This window comes from Pogoniulus pusillus, chromosome 9 (assembly GCF_015220805.1).
Source record: "Pogoniulus pusillus isolate bPogPus1 chromosome 9, bPogPus1.pri, whole genome shotgun sequence".
Lineage (NCBI taxonomy): Eukaryota > Metazoa > Chordata > Aves > Piciformes > Lybiidae > Pogoniulus > Pogoniulus pusillus.
The window spans coordinates 39114504-39134830 of NC_087272.1; the positions used below are offsets into that span (position 1 = coordinate 39114504).

The 20327-nt window shown below is 51.7% G+C and overlaps 1 protein-coding gene across 1 annotated transcript in view; it reads left to right on the forward strand.

Annotated features, from left to right (window-relative positions):
- The window catches only part of PDGFRA (platelet derived growth factor receptor alpha), a 60602-nt gene that overhangs the window by 20544 nt on the left and 19731 nt on the right, over positions 1-20327 (forward strand). Inside the window, exons 6-16 of the mRNA XM_064149288.1 lie at positions 396-526; positions 2889-3060; positions 3154-3343; positions 4534-4649; positions 6358-6484; positions 7877-8070; positions 8950-9044; positions 9140-9272; positions 15864-15968; positions 16971-17081; positions 17707-17860. Coding sequence (XP_064005358.1) covers positions 396-526; positions 2889-3060; positions 3154-3343; positions 4534-4649; positions 6358-6484; positions 7877-8070; positions 8950-9044; positions 9140-9272; positions 15864-15968; positions 16971-17081; positions 17707-17860 — 1528 coding nt within the window. The remainder of the gene's footprint in view (positions 1-395; positions 527-2888; positions 3061-3153; positions 3344-4533; positions 4650-6357; positions 6485-7876; positions 8071-8949; positions 9045-9139; positions 9273-15863; positions 15969-16970; positions 17082-17706; positions 17861-20327) is intronic.

Consider the following 20327-nt stretch of genomic DNA (forward strand, 5'->3'; position numbering starts at 1 on the left):
GCAGAACTCTTCCCTTGAAGCTCCAAATTCCTCAGTAGCAGAAGTGAAGCAGAACTCTTCCCTTGAAGCTCCAAATTCCTCAGTAGTAGAAGTGAAGCAGAACTCTTCCCTTGAAACTCCAAATTCCTCAGTAGCAGAAGTGAAGCAGAACTCTTCCCTTGAAACTCCAAATACTTCAGTAGTAGAAATGAAGCAGACCTCTTCCCTTGAAGCTCCAAATACTTCAGTAGTAGAAGTGAAGCAGAACTCTTCCCTTGAAACTCCAAATACTTCAGTAGTAGAAGTGAAGCAGAACTCTTCCCTTGAAACTCCAAATACTTCAGTAGTAGAAGTGAAGCAGAACTCTTCCCTTGAAACTCCAAGTACTAAACCTGCTCTTCTCTCTCTTCTCTTAGCTACTCCACAGCTGCCAGTTGAAATCGAAGCTATTAAAACTGTCTACAAGACAGGCGAGACCATCGTGGTAACTTGTGTGGTCTTTGACAATGAGGTGGTCAATTTGCAGTGGAATTACCCTGGGAAAGTGGTGAGTGCCTCTCTTTTGTTTGAATGTTTGCAGTTCCTTACTGGGGAAGAAGGTGGGGTTGTGAAATACTCTTCTTTTCTCTGAAGGAGGACAAGTGAGGAGAGAAAACAAAGTGATTTCTTTTGCTGATAGGTTAATGCTAAATAAAGGTCGACCCCTACAAGTTAGAATTTGCTGTTAGCAAGTGTGCAAAGCATGAAAAGAATCACAGAGTCACAGAGAATTAGAGTCACAGTCAGAGAATCACAGTCACAGAAACAGTCAGAGAATCCTAGAGTCAGAGGATCCTAGTCAGAGTCACAGAGTGGCAGTCACAGAATCAGTCACAGAATCATAGTCACAGAGTCACAGAATCATAGTCACAGAGTCACAGAATCAGTCAGAGAATCATAGAGAATCACAGAGTCACAGTCAAGGAATCTTAGAGTCAGAGGATCACAGACTCACAGGCACAGAATCACAGTCAGAGAATCAATCACAGAGTCACAGAATCAGAGAATCAGAGTCAGAGAGTTACAGTCAGAGTCACAGTCAGAGAATCCTATGAGTCAGAGGATCACAGGCTCACAGTCACAGAATCAGTCAGAGTCACAGAATCAGAGTCAGAGAGTCACAGCCACAGTCAGAGAATCCTAGAGTCAGAGGATCACAGGCTCACAGTCACAGAGTCACAGTCAGAGAATCCTAGAGTCAGAGGATCACAGGCTCACAGGCACAGAATCACAGTCAGAGAATCCTAGAGTCAGAGGATCACAGGCTCACAGGCACAGAATCACAGTCAGAGAATCCTAGAGTCAGAGGATCCTAGTCAGAGAGTCACAGAGACGCAGTCACAGAATCAGTCAGAGAATCATAGTCACAGAGTCACAGAATCATAGTCACAGAGTCAGAGAATCATAGTCACAGAGTCACAGAATCAGTCAGAGAATCATAGAGAATCACAGAGTCACAGTCAAGGAATCTTAGAGTCAGAGGATCACAGACTCACAGGCACAGAATCACAGTCAGAGAATCAATCACAGAGTCACAGAATCAGAGAATCAGAGTCAGAGAGTCACAGTCACAGAGTCACAGTCAGAGAATCCTAGAGTCAGAGGATCACAGGCTCACAGTCACAGAGTCACAGTCAGAGAATCCTAGAGTCAGAGTATCACAGGCTCACAGGCACAGAATCACAGTCAGAGAATCCTAGAGTCAGAGAATCACAGAGTCACAGAATGACTCAGGTTGGAAGAGACCTCAGAGCTCATCTCCCCCAGCCTCCTCATCGTGGGCAGGGACACGTCTCAATTAGTCTGCTCAAGGCTCCATCCAGCCTGGCCTTGAACTCCCCCAGGAGAGGTCTAACCAGAGGTCCATCCTCTGAGTGAGGAATGTTGTCTCTCAGGTCTTGTGCTGATTCCAAAAGATAGAAACGTTGTGGAAATAAAAAAGGTCTGGGAATGTGTTTGGCATCTGCATAGAGCTCTGCTGCTGAGGGTCTGAATCTCTGCAATGGCTTTTTGTAAACCCTGGGCTCTCAGCCACAAGGCTCAAGTCCATAATCTTAATCTTAAGTGCACTCTTAAGAGTCAGTGTAATCACTCACTAGTGAGGAGTGTCTAGTAAGGAACCCTTGACACGTTTGGAGAACATGTGAAAACTGCCAACTGGGGTCACATCGTAGAATCAAGCAGGCTGGAAGAGAGCTCCAAGCTCATCCAGCCCAACCTAGCACCCAGCCCTGCCCAACCAACCAGACCATGGCACTAAGTGCCCCAGCCAGGCTTGGCTGCAACACCTCCAGCCACGGCCACTCCACATCCTCCCTGGGCAGCCCATTCCAATGCCAATCACTCTCTCTGCCAACAACTTCCTCCTCACATCCAGCCTAGACCTGCCCTGCCACAGCTTGAGACTGTGTCCCCTTCTTCTGTTGCTGGCTGCCTGGCAGCAGAGCCCAACCCCACCTGGCTACAGCCTCCCTGCAGGCAGCTGCAGGCAGCAATGAGCTCTGCCCTGAGCCTCCTCTGCTGCAGGCTGCACCCCCCCAGCTCCCTCAGCCTCTCCTCACAGGGCTGTTCAAAGGGTTGCTTTTGCTGCAGTGGCATCGTAAGATCACCCAGGTTGGAAGGGGCCTCCAAAGCTCATCCAGTCCAAACCCCTTCTGCACTCAGCAGGGACACCCTCAACTAGATCAGCTTGTCCAGAGCCCTGTTGAGCTTCACTTTGAACACCTCCAGGGATGGGCTTTCAACCACCTCCCTGGGCAACCTCTTCCAGTGCTCCACCATCCTGATTGTAACGATCCTCAGTGGTGTGCTTTCAGCTCAATTGCTTACACCTGTTTTCTTTTTCTCCCCTTCCTTTCTCCAACCTGCAGAAAAAGAAAGGTGTGATAAACCTTGATGATATCAAAGTGCCATCACAGAAGCTGGTTTACACCTTGACTGTTCCTGAGGCATCGGTGAAAGACACAGGGGATTACGAATGCACTGCTCGGCACGCAACCAAGGAGGTCAAGGAAAACAAGAAAGTGGTGATCACAGTTCATGGTATGGTCTCTGACTTTGAGTGGCCACGTTGGACAATGCCACTCTTAAAACCCCCTGCCCCAGGTCCTTTACTCAGGGCTGCTTCTTTTCCAGACAAAGGCTTTGTTCACCTGGAGCCTCGGTTCAGCTCCCTGGAAACCGTCGATCTACACGAAGTCAAAAACTTTGTGGTTGATGTGCAGGCATATCCAGCACCCAAAATGTACTGGCTGAAGGACAACGTGACCCTGATTGAAAATCTGACTGAGATTGTTACCAGTTCCACCAGAGTCCAGGAAACAAGGTAAAAATATTCTTCTGACCCACAAGGACTTGGGAGTTTCCCTCCCCAAAGATCATAGAATCAAGCAGGTTGGAAGAGACCTCCAAGATCATCCAGTCCAGCCTAGCACCATCAGAGAATGGTTTAGGTTGGAAGGGACCTCCAAGATCATCCAGTCCAGCCTAGCATCATCAGAATGGTATAGGTTGGAAGGGACCTCCAAGATCATCCAGTCCAACCTGGCACCATTAGCGAATGGTTTAGGTTGGAAGAGACCTCCAAGATCATCCAGTCCAGCCTAGCATCATCAGAATGGTTTAGGTTGGAAGGGACCTCCCAGATCATCCAGTCCAACCTAGCACCATCAGAGAATGGTTTAGGTTGGAAGAGACCTCCCAGATCATCCAGTCCAACCTAGCACCATCAGAGAATGGTTTAGGTTGGAAGAGACCTCCCAGATCATCCAGTCCAAACTATCACCCAGCCCTATCCAGTCATCTAGACCATGGAACTAAGTGTCTCATCCAGTCTTTTCTTGAATGCCTCCTGCTCTATCCCACCTAACTTTGTTGCTGCTTCTTCAGTGGCAATTAAAATGAATTTCTTTGTTATCATAGAATCGAGCAGGTTGGAAGAGACCTCCAAGATCATCCAATGCAACCTAGCATCATCAGAGAATGGTTTAGGTTGGAAGGGACCTCCAAGATTGTCCAGTGCAACCTAGCATCACCAGAATGGTTTAGGTTGGAAGGGATCTCCAAGATTGTCCAGTCCAACCTATCACCCAGCCCCATCCAGTCAACCAGACCATGGCACTAAGTGCCTCATCCAGTCTTTTCTTGAGCACCTCCAGGGATATTTCTACTCCAAAGGCCAATGCCTTATCTGCCTCTTCTTGTTCCCTTCACAACATTGACTCCTCCAAACTGTTGACATCTTGGTTTCAGAGCACTGAGCCTCTTCAGTCCCTGCAGCCTCTCTTCACACCAGCAATCTCTGTCTATTTCCAGTGATAGCAGAGGCTTTGTCTGATCCCTGCAGAGTGGAGCTAGGCTCACTTGTTCCTCAGTTGCCTGTTGGTAGCTTTTGACCACTTGAGGAATGGCTTCAGCTAAATACATGCTAAAAATGCTGATTTTCACTACACTGTAATCTCTGCAGCCCCAGATTACAGGCTGTGAACATGCAACCAAAGCCTCTCATTTCTGCAGGTTTCAGAGTGTATTGAAGCTGATCCGGGCCAAGGAAGAAGACAGTGGAAACTACACTTTGGTGGCTGAAAATGAAGATGAGAGTCAAAGATACACCTTCTCCTTACTCATACAAGGTAAGGAGCCCCCCAAACCCTACTGGCACACAGCAGAGGCTTGATTCACTGACATCTTGGTTTGCTTGGAGCATGGAAATAAGAAAGGCATGAGCTGTGGTGTCTGGAGGAGTGTGTGCGTGCCGAGTCCTTGCAGCTCTCCTACCCTGCCCCTGGCTTTCACTTCTGCACTGGCCTTGAGCCAAAAAGAAACTTTATCCTCCTGCCTAAGTTGTTCCAGCTGACAACAAGAACCATAGCTCTGGTATGACATGAGGACGTGGCACAGCCACGGTGCTTCCTGTTCATAGAACCATAGACTCAAGCAGGGTGGAGGAGAGCTCCAAGCTCAGCCAGCCCAGCCTAGCACCCAGCCCTGCCCAACCAACCAGACCATGGCACTAAGTGCCCCAGCCAGGCTTGGCTGCAACACCTCCAGCCATGGCCACTCCACCACCTCCCTGGGCAGCCCATTCCAGTGCCAATCACTCTCTCTGCCAGGAACTTCCTCCTCACATCCAGCCTAGACCTGCCCTGCCACAGCTTGAGCCTGTGTCCCCTTCTTCTGCTGCTGGCTGCCTGGCAGCAGAACCCAACCCCACCTGGCTACAGTCTCCCTTCAGGGAGCTGCAGACAGCAATGAGCTCTGCCCTGAGCCTCCTCTAGCTTTTCATAGCTTTAACCTAGGCTCTGCTCTGTCCTACAAGAGATAAGGACCTGTTACTAAGCCAAACACCACCTGCCCTGCTTCATTCAGAATTTCAGGTTGGGTTTGTTTATTATAGACTGGTTGTGGCCCTGCTTCCCACCTTTAAAGTAAATAAGTTAACAGCCCAAGAGAAAAAAATGTATTTGAGCACAGTTTGCTCTGTTTTGCTTCTTACACAGCATAGTCTCTTCTACCTGCTGCTAGCAAAAGCTGCTCCCAGCATGTAGGGCCAGGAGGATGCTCAGAGTCTGCAGCAGCTCTGATGTGAGCACAGACTGAAAGAGTTGGGGCTGTGCAGGCTGGAGCAGAGGAGGCTCCCAGGGGACCTTCTTGTGGCCTGCCAGGATCTGAAGGGGGCTACAGAAAGGCTGGGGAGGGACTTTTGAGGGTGTGAGGGAGTGGCAGGAGTGGGGGGAATGGAGCAAAACTGGAGGTGGGGAGAGTGAGGCTGGAGGTGAGGAGGAAGTTGTTGAGCAGGAGAGTGGTGAGAGGCTGGCAGGGGTTGCCCAGGGAGGTGGTTGAGGCTTCATGGCTGGAGGTGTTTGAGGCCAGGCTGGCTGAGGCTGTGTGCAGCCTGCTCTAGGGTAGGGTGTCCCTGGGCATGGCAGGGGGGTTGGGACTGGCTGCTCCTTGTGGTCCCTTCCAGCCCTGACTGATTCTATGATTCTATGTTTATCGTTCCAGCCTTTCATGATAATGCAGTCTACCATTCTCACCCCCTGCTAGCTCACAGGAGTCTTCTCCTCCAACTCACAGGAGTCCCTTACCCTTGTTTTGAGAGGAGGCAGAACACAGCATCTAGCAGAGAGTTACTTCTTGTCTGACAGAGGGGTTAAAATTCCCCCCTGTTGATGAGAAGTGAAGACAGAAATTGCTGTGGCAGTTGTGTCTGAGGAGGATGAGAATGGTCTGGGTTGGCAGGGACCCCCAAAGGTCATCAAGTCCAACCCCAGCTCATTCAGAATCTCAGATTTGGGGTTTTTTTAATAGACCTTGTTGAATATTTTCACTTCTTCCCAGTGCCAGCTCTGATCTTAGACCTGGTGGACGACCACCACGGCTCGGCGGGCGGGCAGACGGTGAGGTGCTTGGCAGAGGGGATCCCGCTCCCTGACGTGGAATGGCTGGTTTGCAAGGACCTCAAAAAGTAAGAGGAGAGGCTGCTCTCTTGTCTAAAACATGGCTTCTCCTGCCCTTCATTTGCCTAACCTTGTTACTTAACCCTAGCATGTGTTTCTCACCAAAGGTCAGTCAGCTCTAGGTCGTTGTTCTTCTTTCCAGAGGTACCTTGGTCATATTCCGAGAGAGATTGGCAGTGCCAATGCCAAGGGATGCACAGGAAGCTGTCTGTGCATCCTTGCAGAAGACACAATGCATCAGTGCAGGAGTTCCTCTCATCAAAGCTTTGTGTTCAACAAGCAAATGCAGTAGATTTCAGCCTCAGTTTGAGGAAGGATCTCAAGAAGTAGATGTCCATCCCCTTCAGGAGTCCTTATTGTGTCACAGGCAGCTCAGTCAGCAACATCCTTCTACATTCTCCCTATAATGACTTGTCCCCTAATTATCATCACAGAAACATCCAGGTTGGGAAAGTCTCTCATCTGTGACTCTGTGAAGGGAAGGCCCATTCCCATCTCTGCTTCTGCCACATTGTCAAAGCTGTGTTGAAAATGTCACAGAAACATAGAATGGTTTGAGTTGGGAGAGGCCTTAAAGGTCCTCTAGTTCCAGTCCCTTGTGTGGGCAGGAACATCTTCTGCTAGGTCACAGAATCACAGAGATATGCAGGTTGGCAAAGCCCCTCAGGATCATCAAGTCCAAACTAGAAGCCTACTCTACAAGATTCATCCTAAACCACATCCCTAAGCACCACATCCCTAAGCAACACATCCAAGAGACCCTCAAACACATCTAGGGTTGGTGAACTCCACCACTTCCCTGGGCAGATCATTCCAGTGCTTGAAATTTTCAGCTGCAAAGTATTTTAGGCACATGGAGTGGTTACTCCTATTTCTGGTAGCTTTAGATTGGATTGTCCCTGGAAAAAAGGTTGTTGTTTTTTTTTGCCATGGGAAATTATCTACCAGGGAGAGAGACAAGAAGCTTGGAAGAGGGCTAAGAGCCCTGGGTGTATCCCAGCTGTGTTCTGCTCTCACTGTGCTAAAATCTCTCAGTGCTTTGTGTGAGAATTGTGCTGCCCTGCCCCAGAGGGAGTCTTGTACTAAGGATTCAGGGAGAAGGAGAGATCCTTGCAGTGCTGTAAGTCTATGGGGGTACATAGACTTACATACATGGGCATACACAGTCCAGCTATACCAGACTCGATAGGCTGCATTGTCAGGCACCAGTAATGAGGGTCAGAAGGCAAATTACTCTGGAGGAAGAAAGATGCAAACTATGCCTAAAGACAGCCCTTAAGCACTTCTGGTCTTTAAAGGGATTGTTGTCAGGACAAACGTCCAGAGCAAGGTGATTCTTGTTCTCTTCTTTATCCATACCTCCACCCAGCACCCATTTCCCTTATTATCCTTCTTTGCAGATGCAGCAACGACACCTCGTGGACTCTTTTGTCTAACAATATCTCTGATATACACATGGAAGCCCACCTGGATGAGAAGAACACCGTGGAGAGCCAGGTGACCTTCCAGAAGGTAGAGGAAACCCTGACCGTGCGATGCGTGGCAAGGAACGACCTCGGCGCCGTCACTCGGGAACTGAAGCTCATAGCTCCCAGTGAGTTTGGTTTGGTCTTCTCTGAAACTGCAGCCAGCCTGACCTCTCTCTAACACACTCCCAGTTCAGTCTCAATGGATGAAAAGTTGAAGTGCTGAAGATAAAGAAGGGAAAATCATTTTTTTTTTCCCCCCACCCTGGGATGTTCTGGGGATGAGAGGTTCTACAGGTGACCCCATGCCACTTTGTGACCCCTGGTTTTGGGATCACAGCTCACAGGATGTCAGGGGTTGGAAGGGACCCAAAGAGCTCATCCAGTCCAACCTCTCTGCCAGAGCAGGACCACACAATCCAGCTCAGGGCACACAGAACACATCCAGACAGGCCTGGAAAGGCTCCACAGAAGGAGACTCCACAGCCTCTCTGGGCAGCCTGTGCCAGGGCTCTGGGACCCTTCCAGTCAAGAAGTTACCCCTTGTGTTGAGCTGGAACCTCCTGTGCTGCAGCTTCCATCCATTGCTCCTTGTGCTATCCCAGGGGGCAGTGAGCAGAGCCTGTTCCCCTTCTCCTGGCCAGCCCTTAAATATTTATAGACATTGATTAGATGCCCTCTCAGTCTCCTCCAGACTAAAAAGCCCCATGAAGAGCATTTACTTGTCCCAGATGCTTCCCAGCAAGAGTAGAAGGGAGGAGAGGTGCATCACATCTGCTGCAGCTTCCATCCATTGCTTCTTCTAGGCAATCTCTGCTTTTGGCCTGGGAACAGGAAGGCAAAGCAGCTCTGGGCTTGGAAAGGCTTTTTTTAGTCACCAGCCTCAGGGGCTGCTCCTGCCCAGTGTTCATGCCATGGAAAAGGCAGGGGAAGGGAGGTGGATGTCTGAGTGTGTCGTGTTCCTTGTGGCTCAGGAGGAAAACACTCTCTGTCTTTCTCCTCCACAGCCTTGAGATCAGAACTAACAGTGGCTGCTGCAGTCTTAGTGCTGTTAGTGATCGTGATCATCTCTCTGATCGTCCTGGTCATCATATGGAAGCAGGTAAGGTGGAGAAGTGTCTCAGTTTGGGTGCTGGGGCTTGACCTGCAGGCAGGCACAGGGCTAACAGCTGCTTTTGCATTCCATGTGCTCTGCAGAAGCCAAGGTATGAGATAAGGTGGAGAGTCATCGAGTCCATCAGCCCTGATGGCCATGAATACATTTATGTGGACCCAATGCAACTGCCTTATGACTCCAGATGGGAGTTCCCTCGAGATGGGTTAGTGCTTGGTAAGTTTCCCTGAAGGGACAATTAAGAACAGTTCTGAGGTCTCTCTGCTGCTGGGATTTGGGGTATGGCTACTGAGTCCAGAGCCTCTTCATGTCTGTTCTCCTTAGCTCTTCTTCTACACCTTCCTCTTCTGCAGCAGGCTCAGCCTTAAGCTCCTTGTTTTATAACCTCCTGTGTCTCTGTTCCAGCTCTTCTCCACATGCCCCATGTGCAGTGCCCACCTAGACATGGCTTATGGGGCCTCTCCCAGCGTTAAGTGCCTTCTTCAGCACTGACTGCTATTAAGGCACCCACAAGAAGGGCACCAACATATTTCATCTGGGAGATCTATCTATTTTAGGAACAAGTTCTTTACCATGGGGGTAGTGAAACACAGGACCAGGCTGCCCAGGGAGGTGTTTGAGGCCCCATCCCTGGAGATATTCAAGGTGAGGCTCAGCAGGGCTCTAAGCAACCTGATCTAGTTGAGGATGTCCCTGTTGGCTGCAGACCATCCAGTCCAACCCTCTCAACCCAGCACTGAAGGATCAACATTAAACCACGTCCCTGAACAAGGACAGGTGTGCCCCTTATGTGCAGAGAGGCCAAAGGAAGCCTGCAGGCAGTTGTGCAGTTTGATTGCAAATCTCTTCTGAGTTATTAATCCATGCTGTGGATGGCTCAGTGCTGAAGAACTGCAGGGCTTGCTTTTTGTGGCTGCTCTCTTTCTCCCTCTTCTGCTTCCTTACTTTGTTATTCCAGAGGGGCCTGGACAGGCTGCAGAGGTGGGCACAAGCCAAGCTTAGGAGGTTCCACAAGACTAAGGGCAAGGTCCTGCAGCTGGGCCAAGGCAATGCCAAGCACAACTCCAGGCTGGGCAGGGACTGGCTGCAGAGCAGCCCTGAGCAGAGGGACTTGGGGGTGCTGGGGGAGGAGAAGCTCAGCAGGAGCCAGCAGTGTGCACTTGCAGCCCAGAAAGCCAAGCAGAGCCTGGGCTGCAGCAGCAGCAGTGTGGCCAGCAGGGCCAGGGAGGGGATTCTCCCCCTCTGCTCTGCTCTGCTGAGAGCCCACCTGGAGTCCTGCATCCAGCTCTGGAGCCCCTGGGACAAGAGGGCTGTGGAGATGCTGGAGAGTGTCCAGAGCAGGGCCAGGAGGATGCTGAGAGGCTGCAGCAGCTCTGCTGTGAGCACAGCCTGAAAGAGTTGGGGCTGTGCAGGCTGGAGCAGAGAAGGCTCCCAGGGGACCTTCTTGTGGCCTTCCAGGATCTGCAGGGGGCTCCAAAAAGCTGGGGAGGGACTTTTGAGGGTGTGAGGGAGTGGCAGGAGTGGGGAAGGGAGCACAAGGAGCAGCCAGTTCCAACCCCCTGCCATGCCCAGGGACACCCTACCCTAGAGCAGGCTGCACACAGCCTCAGCCAGCCTGGCCTCAAACACCTCCAGCCATGGGGCCTCAACCACCTCCCTGGGCAACCCCTGCCAGCCTCTCACCACTCTCCTGCTCAACAACTTCCTCCTCACCTCCAGCCTCACTCTCCCCACCTCCAGCTTTGCTCCATTCCCCCCACTCCTGACACTCCCTCACACCCTCAAAAGTCCCTCCCCAGCTTTTTTGGAGCCCCCTTCAGATCCTGGAAGTCCACAATAAGGTGACCTTGGAGCCTCCTCTTCTCCAGCCTGCACAGCCCCAACTCCCTCAGTCTGCCCTCATAGGAGAAGTGCTCCAGTGGCCCTTCCAAGTGTATCCAGGCCACTCTGCTTTGAGAGCTGAAGCCACTTGTCATTTTAGCAGCCTGGGCCACTCAAGGGTTCCTCTGGCACTCTTATCATCTCAAATGCTTGCTGACAGGGAACTCTTCTGTTTCTGGGGCTGGTAGTTCTGATTTGTGCAGGTTCTCTCTTATCAAAGAGGGAGATGACAGCGAAGCACTTACACCTTCAGCCCAGGGAGGCTCTGAAGCAGGATCTGAAGCTGTTCTGGCTCAGCCAGATGAGCATTTCCCATCCTAGCTGTGTAAGCCAGCTGGCATTCATTTGTTTTGCTAGCTAGTAGTGCCTGGAGTGCAGCACTGTGTTAGATGCCAGCTCTGAACACTGGCTGGCTGCAGCTTCAGTTGATAAATTGGGGTTACACTGCAAATCTCCCTTTCTGCCACCCCTCCACCACCGCTGTAGCCTGCTGCTGCCCTTCAGAGTGCTCGGCGGCTGGCCAAGCCTGTGTGGCAGAGTGAGGAGTGTGATAACACAGTCAGCTGCTGGAGTGCCACTGCCTTTTTCTGCCTCTGCTGAGAAGTGGCAAGGTCCCAGCAGCACCTGGCCCTCCTCTTTTGGCTGAGGGGGCAGAGGGCAGGGCCATCAGAGGAGCCAGAGTCCAAGTGCTTCTATTTCTCAGGAGCTTGGGGTGGCTGAAGAGAGGTGACAGAATTGCTCCTGTCATAGAATCAAGCAGGTTGGCAGAGAGCTCCAAGCTCAGCCAGCCCAGCCTAGCACCCAGCCCTGCCCAATCAACCAGACCATGGCACTAAGTGCCCCAGCCAGGCTTGGCTGCAACACCTCCAGCCACGGCCACTCCACCACCTCCCTGGGCAGCCCATTCCAATGCCAATCACTCTCTCTGCCAGGAGCTTCCTCCTCACATCCAGCCTAGACCTGCCCTGCCACAGCTTCAGGCTGTGTCCCCTTGTTATGTTGCTGGCTGCCTGGCAGCAGACCCCAACCCCACCTGGCTACAGCCTCCCTGCAGGTAGTTATAGGCAGGAATGGTCTTGGTGGCCTCCATGAAAGGAAATTCTGGTCTGGAGGCAGGATCAGACCCATCCCCATTTTCAGAAGGCAAGGCTCAAGTTACACAGCACTTGGAGATGTGGTACCTGATTCCTCATGAGTCTAGAAACTGGGTGTAGACCATGAAGCTTCTCACTTGCTTGGCTTTTGATGTAGACCAAGAGAGTTATGGTTTAATATGGGGTGGGCTGATCCTCCCATCCCGGTTTTAGCCAAAGAGGAATCCAGCTGTGCCTGCAACAAATGCACAGACCTCACCTTTGCATTTGTGTCCCCTCCAGCAGAAATACAGCACCTCTCTGACATGCTTAGCTCATGGATGAGTACCCAGAATGACACAGCTCTCACCCCCAGGCTCTGTACTTCTGCTAGTCTGAGGAACCTGGAGCTGCTGCTGGATCTGCATGTTCCCTGCATGGCAGAGAAGCAGGGCTGCTCTTCCAGCACCTGTGTTAGTGTGTTCCCTCCATGGCAGAGGAGCAGAGCTGCTCTTCCAGCACCTGTGCCTTCATGTTCACTCCATGGCAGGGAAGCAGAGCTGCTCTTCCAGCACCTGTGTCTGTGTGTTCCTTCCATGACCTGTGTCTGCATGTTCCCTCCATGGCAGAGAAGCAGAGCTGCTCTTCCAGCACCTGTGTCTGCATGTTCCCTCCATGGCAGAGAAGCAGAGCTGCTCTTCCAGCACCTGTGTCTGTGTGTTCCCTCCATGGCAGAGAAGCAGAGCTGCTCTTCCAGCACCTGTGTCTGTGTGTTCCTTCCATGACCTATGCCTGCATGTTCCCTCCATGGCAGGGAAGCAGAGCTGCTCTTCCAGCACCTGTGTCTGTGTGTTCCCTCCATGGCAGAGGAGCAGAGCTGCTCTTCCAGCACCTGTGTCTGTGTGTTCCCTCCATGGCAGAGGAGCAGAGCTGCTCTTCCAGCACCTGTGTCTGTGTGTTCCTTCCATGGCAGAGAAGCAGAGCTGCTCTTCCAGCACCTGTGTCTGTGTGTTCCCTCCATGGCAGAGGAGCAGAGCTGCTCTTCCAGCACCTGTGTCTGTGTGTTCCTTCCATGACCTGTGCCTGCGTGTTCCCTCCATGGCAGGGAAGCAGGGCAGCTCTTTGCAGCCAGCAGATCACAGCATTGCCTTTACACTGACAAAAGCAAATGCCTCCACATCAAGTATGTGACATCATTTCAGGTGCCTCAAGCTTTTGATCAGACAGATCTTACCTGGCTCTGAATTTCAGGTGTAAAACACATGGGGCTTGGGCTGTGTCTGTGGAGAGGAGTGAAACTGGGAAAGAGCAGCAATCACTCCCTGCTGCTCTGGAAGCACTCTCACCACCTCCACATGCACCCTGGCTCAGTGATGGAGAGGGAGATGTGCACCTCGTGCTCAGCCAGCAATGTGGTTTGGGGAGGAATTGGCTTGCAAAGATGAGAAGATCAAGGAACATCAGCAAATGCCATCACATTCTGAAGGGCTGCATCCTGCCATATGGTTCCCAGACCTCTGGTCTGAAAAGTTTCAGAGGGCCAAATTTCAGACTCAGGTTGTTTGAATTAGCTTGAAATTTAGTGGGAAGCTTTCTCACATCCTGATTGGGGAAGAATAACCTCTGGAGCACAGGACTCTTGAAAAGGAATCACAGAGTTTCTGTGCGTGACAAACTCTGCTGTCATAGCCCTGGAGAGGTTCTTTAGTGGTAGCTCAGATAAGCATTCTTCAACGGTTCCTTGTGCTTGTTAATGATGTAGCTATGCTCTGGCTGGAGTTTCCCCTTGGAAAACAACCCATGTGTGCAATAAAAGCAGGAGCTGGAGCTAGAGGACAGCAGAAACATATGGCACTGCACACCGGAAAACAGCTTCAGAGGTGCTAAAGGTGCCAAGTTCAAGCTGCAGACTAATGTCAAGGGGAAGATGCTGTGTACCTGCATAGTGAAGGCCACTGCTTGTTCTAGCTGTGCTGGAAGCTGACAAGGGACATAGAATAAAACAGAGAGCTTGCCAGGGCAGGTCTAGGTTGGATGTGAGGAGGAAGTTGTTGTCAGAGAGAGTGATTGGCATTGGAATGGGCTGCCCAGGGAGGTGGTGGAGTGGCCATGGCTGGAGGTGCTGAAGCCAAGTCTGGCTGGTTGGACTGGATGATCTTGGAGGTCTCTTCCAACCTGGTTGATTCTATGACTTCTATGACTTCTATTCTATGGTCTGGTTGGTTGGGCAGGGCTAGGTGCTAGGTTGGGCTGGCTGAGCTTGGAGCTCTCTTCCAACCTGCTTCATTCTGTGATCCTAAAAGCCTGGCTGGGGCACTTAGTGCCATGGTCTGGTTGGTTGGGCAGGGCTGGGTGCTAGGTTGGGCTGGCTGAGCTTGGAGCTCTCTTCCAACCTGCTTCATTCTGTGATCCTAAAAGCCTGGCTGGGGCACTTAGTGCCATGGTCTGGTTGGTTGGCCAGGGCTGGGTGCTAGGTTGGGCTGACTGAGCTTGGAGCTCTCTTCCAACCTGCTTCATTCTGTGATCCTAAAAGCCTGGATGAGGCACTTAGTGCCATGGTCTGGTTGGTTGGCCAGGGCTGGGTGCTAGGTTGGGCTGACTGAGCTTGGAGGTCTCTTCCAACCTGCTTGATTCTATGAATATGAATATCCTGACATCTGGAGCACATATAGGGGTTTGCTCACGGAGTCAGTGGTGCCTGGATGAAGTTCTTCAGTATGGAAACTATGAAGCAGAGAACTTTGCAGAGTGTTCTCTAGAATCTCACTCTAGCTGTGCACAACTCTTCCATCCATACCAGGAGACAGGATATGATAATCCCCATTTTTGTTTTTGCCTGAAGGGATTTGTGGGATGAGTAAAGTGTATATGAGCATCAGTCATTTTGTTACAGCAACACTGATTCCAGCATATGAAACACACTTGCCCACTAACTTCAGAGAAGCTTCCCCTCATGTGTGATCAATATGGACTGCAGCTTCTTGCAGATGGCTGATGGCCCTGCCTGCCTGTTTGTGCTCTTGGTGTGCTTCAGCTCATCTGACTGATATAAACAGCCAGCACTGATAGAACAGGCAGGCAACCAGCCAGGCAACTGCCAGGCAGCCAGCAACAGAAGAAGGGGACACAGCCTGAAGCTGTGGCAGGGCAGGTCTAGGCTGGATGTTGTTAGGAAGTTGTTGTCAGAGAGAGTGATTGGCATTGGAATGGGCTGCCCAGGGAGGTGGTGGAGTGGCTGTGCCTGGAGGTGTTGCAGCCAAGCCTGGCTGGGGCACTTAGTGCCATGGTCTGGTTGGTTGGGCAGGGCTGGGTGCTAGGTTGGGCTGGCTGAGCTTGGAGCTCTCTTCCAACCTGCTTGATTCTATGATACCCTGTCCCTGGAGGTGTTGAAGCCAAGCCTGGCTGGGGCACTTAGTGCCATGGTCTGGTTGCTTGTCCAGGGCTGGGTGCTAGGTTGGGCTGGCTGAGCTTGGAGCTCTCTCCCAGCCTGCTTGGTTCTGTGCCAGCATTTCACATTTGCCTTTTTCTGCTTGGTACCAACAATGCTAACAGTAACACCAGGGGTCTGGCTAAATGACTGTGCTCTTCCCACACAAGAATCACCACTTGTAGAGCAATGGCAGCCTGAAACGAGGTGAACAGGCTTCCCAGAGAGGTTGTGAAATCTCCTTCTCTGGAGCCTTTCAAGGTCTGTCTGGATGTGTTCCTCTGTGATCTGTGTTGTATGGTCCTGCTCTGGCAGGGGGGGGTTGGACTCGATGATCTCCTTGGGTCCCTTCCAACCCCTAACATCCTTTGAGCCTGTGAATTGCTGTGACATTGTGAAATGAATCCTGCTCTCCCTTGTGTCCAGGTCGAATCCTTGGCTCTGGTGCCTTTGGGAAAGTAGTGGAAGGCACTGCCTATGGATTGAGTCGCTCTCAGCCGGTGATGAAAGTAGCTGTGAAAATGCTGAAACGTAAGTTGCTGCAGCTCCCTTTCCCTAGCTGGGCAGGGGAATCTCCCCACAGCGTTGTTTAAGCATTGCTTGTGTAGCTTCTCCACCTCTGAGGTTGAAATTGAGCTGTGGAACAACTGACATTTAAAACTGTGCTTTAAATTGCCTCGTGGCATTTCAAGACCGAAAGCATTCAGGCTTCTGGAAGCATCCAAAAGGTGAGTTTAGCTCCATGGAGTGTAGCAGCCACACTAAGTCAGCAAGGTCAGAAGAAGGTAAAACAGCCATGAATGTGTGTGGACAAAGGAAAAGGAAGAAATAGGCAGACCTTGAGTGAGAAGCTGAGGTCACTGAAGAGTTCCCACCTCAACAGAGCTGAGAATCTGGTGAAGTGATTCTGCACTTGGGTGGGCAGAGGCCAATGGGATGAGACTGAACAAGGCCAAGTGCAGGGTTCTGTACTTTGGTCACAACAACCCCAAGCAGCACTTGGGGCTGGGGCCAGAGTGGCTGAGAGCAGGCAGGCAGAGAGGGAACTGGGGGTGGTGGGAGAGAGGAGCTGAAGAGGAGGCAGCAGTGCCCAGGTGGGCAGCAGAGCCAATGGTATCCTGGGCTGGCTCAGGAGCAGTGTGGGCAGCAGGAGTGGTCAACTCAGCACTGCTCAGGCCAGCCCTGGAGTGCTGTGTCCAGTTGTGGGCTCCTGAATTCAAGAGAGATGGTGAGGTTCCAGCTCAACACAAGGGAGAACTTCTTGACTGGAAGGGTCCCAGAGCCCTGGCACAGGCTGCCCAGAGAGGCTGTGGAGTCTCCTTCTCTGGAGCCTTTCCAGGCCTGTCTGGATGTGTTCCTGTGTGCCCTGAGCTGGATTGTGTGGTCCTGCTCTGGCAGGGGGGTTGGACTGGATGATCTCTTTGGGTCCCTTCCACCCCCTGATGTCCTGTGAGCCTGTGACATGGTTTGCTAGTATGAAAAAGATGATTGCTCTCCCTGAGTGGCTGATGTGGCTTTTTTTCCCCCCAACAGCTACAGCTAGATCCAGTGAAAAGCAGGCCCTCATGTCTGAACTGAAGATAATGACACACCTTGGCCCCCACCTGAACATCGTGAACCTGCTGGGAGCTTGTACTAAAGCAGGTGGGTTGGGCTGACCCAAGGCAGGTTTGCTCTGGCCTGCTGTGGAGCCACCAGCTGGTGTTTAACAAAGCACACAGCTTTCAAGTCAAGGATCACCTCATTGCTGCCTACAGCTACCTGCTGGGAGGCTGCAGCCAGGTGGGGTTGGGCTCTGCTGCCAGGCAGCCAGCAACAGAAGAAAAGGGCACAACCTGAAGCTGTGCCAGGGCAGGTCTAGGCTGGATGTTGTTAGGAAGTTCCTGGCAGAGAGAGTGATTGGCATTGGAATGGGCTGCCCAGGGAGGTGGTGGAGTGGCTGTGGCTGGAGGTGTTGCAGCCAAGCCTGGCTGGGGCACTTAGTGCCATGGTCTGGTTGGTTGGGCAGGGCTGGGTGCTAGGTTGGTCTGGCTGAGCTTGGAGCTCTCTTCCAACCTGCTTGGTTCTGTGATTTAACAGTGAATATAAATGAGCTAAAGGTTTCAGAACCCTACTTGACATTTGGTAGCAGCTGCAGCCCTATCTTAGTCAATGCAATAATGTCCACACTCAGTGCTTTTATGTACTACTTTGTTTTATGTTATTTTGGGCCCTTCTTTTCTTTCTCTCCTCAGTGCACTGTTCACTATTTTGTTTTTCCCTCTATCAGGTCCTATTTACATCATCACTGAATACTGCTTTTATGGTGATTTGGTGAACTACCTGCATAAGAACAGGGACAATTTCCTGAACCGTCACCCAGAGAAGCTGAAGAAGGATTTGGATATCTTTGGGATGAACCCAGCTGATGAAAGCACCAGAAGGTGGGGAAAAAACTCACTACTATTTGGAGGAAGTATCATTGCTAACTCCTGTTCTATTCCCCTCACTCACTGGTTGAAAGCTCTCCCTAATTCTTCTCATTAGACTTTTACTGGTCAGATTCCAGGGATTTGGGAAGGTTTCAGCACTTTGTGACAGGTATCCTAAATCCATATTTCCCTGTGTCCAGATGCCTGCAGGCCCAACAGTACTGGAGGCTCTCCATAGAATCAGTCAGGGTTGGAAGGGACCACAAGGAGCAGCCAGTGCCAACCCCCTGCCATGCCCAGGGACACCCTACCCTAGAGCAGGCTGCACACAGCCTCAGCCAGCCTGGCCTCAAACACCTCCAGCCATGGGGCCTCAACCACCTCCCTGGGCAACCCCTGCCAGCCTCTCACCACTCTCCTGCTCAACAACTTCCTCCTCACCTCCAGCCTCACTCTCCCCACCTCCACCTTTGCTCCATTCCCCCCGCTCCTGCCACTCCCTCACAGCCTCAAAAGTCCCTCCCCAGCTTTTTTGGAGCCCCCTTCAGATCCTGGCAGGCCACAAGAAGGTCCCCTGGGAGCCTCCTCTGCTCCAGCCTGCACAGCCCCAACTCTTTCAGGCTGTGCTCACAGCAGAGCTGCTGCAGCCTCTCAGCATCCTCCTGGCTCTGCTCTGGACACTCTCCAGCATCTCCTCTTGTCCCAGGGGCTCCAGAGCTGGATGCAGGACTCCAGGTGGGCTCTCAGCAGAGCAGAGCAGAGGGGCAGAATCCCCTCCCTGGCCCTGCTGGCCACACTGCTGCTGCTGCAGCTCAGGCTCTGCTTGGCTTTCTGGGCTGCAAGTGCACACTGCTGGCTCCTGTGGAGCTTCTCCTCCAGCAGCTTCCCCAAGATCCTCTGCTCAGGGCTGCTCTGCAGCCTGGCACTGCCCAGTCTGGAGTTGTGCTTGGCATTGCCTCGACCCAGCTGCAGGACCTTGCCCTTGGTCTTGTTGCACCTCCTGAGCTTGGCTTGTGCCCACCTCTGCAGCCTGTCCAGGTCCCTCTGGATGGATCCCTGCCCTCCAGCCTGGCTGCTGCACCACACAGCTTGGTGTGGGCAGCAAACTTGCTGAGGCTGCACTCAGTGCCTCTGTCCATGGCACCCACAAATCTGTTGAACAAGACTGGCCCCAGGACTGACCCCTGAGGGACTCTGCTTGTCCCTGGCCTGCACTTGGCCATGGAGCCATTGGCAGCCACTCCTTGGGTGCAGCCATCAAGCCAGTTCTGTATCCATCAGTGCTCACCCATCAAACCCATGTGGCACCATCTTGAGGTCTTGAGGACCATTTCTGCTCCTAGAGCAGAGCCCAGTGTTCCTCTTTTCCATTTAAAAATGGTATTTTGTCTCTACCCACACAGGTTTTAAACAGAAAGCACAACTCTCTGGGTTCCTTTTCTTCCCTGCTTGGGGATTTTCCACTGTCTCAAACTCCTTCAAAGAAAGCTGACAATGTTTGCTCTCTAAATTCAAGTGGTGTCCTTGATCTAGCAGTGGCTTAGCCAGTCTCAGGAGTTTCCTTACAGTTAATGTTCATCCCATAGCTCCTTCCAGATGAGGAGGGGAGAAGCTTGTCAGCAATCAAGCTGTGTCCTAAAATTAGCCAGGAGTTAGAAGGTGAACAGAGATCCTTTCAAACAATCACTCAGGCAAATGGCTGAGCTGCCTTGGTGGCTGAGTACAGCCAGGACTACTCAACTGAGCAGGATTTAATGCAGACTGTCTGGCTGCATAAATTACATCTACTGTTTGGAATGCCAGGAGCTAAAAAGCCCTAGGTAGTAATGCTTGTATGCAGAGGGATGTGGGGAGGCCAGGCAGTACAGAATCATCAATGGGCTGGCTTGGAAGAGACCTCCAAAGCTCATCCAGTCCAACCCCTCTGCACTCAGCAGGGGCATCCTCAACTAGATCAGGTTGCTCACAGCCCTGTCCAGCCTCACCTTGAATATCTCCAGGAATGGGACCTTAAGCATCTCCCTGGGCAACCTGTCCCAGTGTTCAACTACCCTCATGGTGCAGAACTTGTTCCTAACATCCAATCTCAATCTGCTCTGCTCTAGTTTGAAGCCATTGCCCTCAGCCTGTCCCTGCAGGCCTTTGCAAACAGTCTCTCTGCAGCCTTCTTGCAGCCCACTTCAGGTACTGGCAGGCTTCTGGAACCTTCTCTTCCCCAGGCTGAACACCCCCAGCTCCTTCAGTCTGTCCTCATAGCAGAGCTGCTCCAATCCCCTGATCATCTTTGTGGCCTCCTCTGGACTTGCTCCATCAGGTCCATGTCCCCTCTATATTGAGGGCTCCAGAGCTGATCTTTACACACCTGACTGGTTACCAAGGGGAAAATTTGAAGCATTTGTGTTTAATTGCAGTGGTACCTGGGAACAACCACCCTTGGGTAACAACACATGGTTATCATCTGTGAGTTTTATGCATTCCT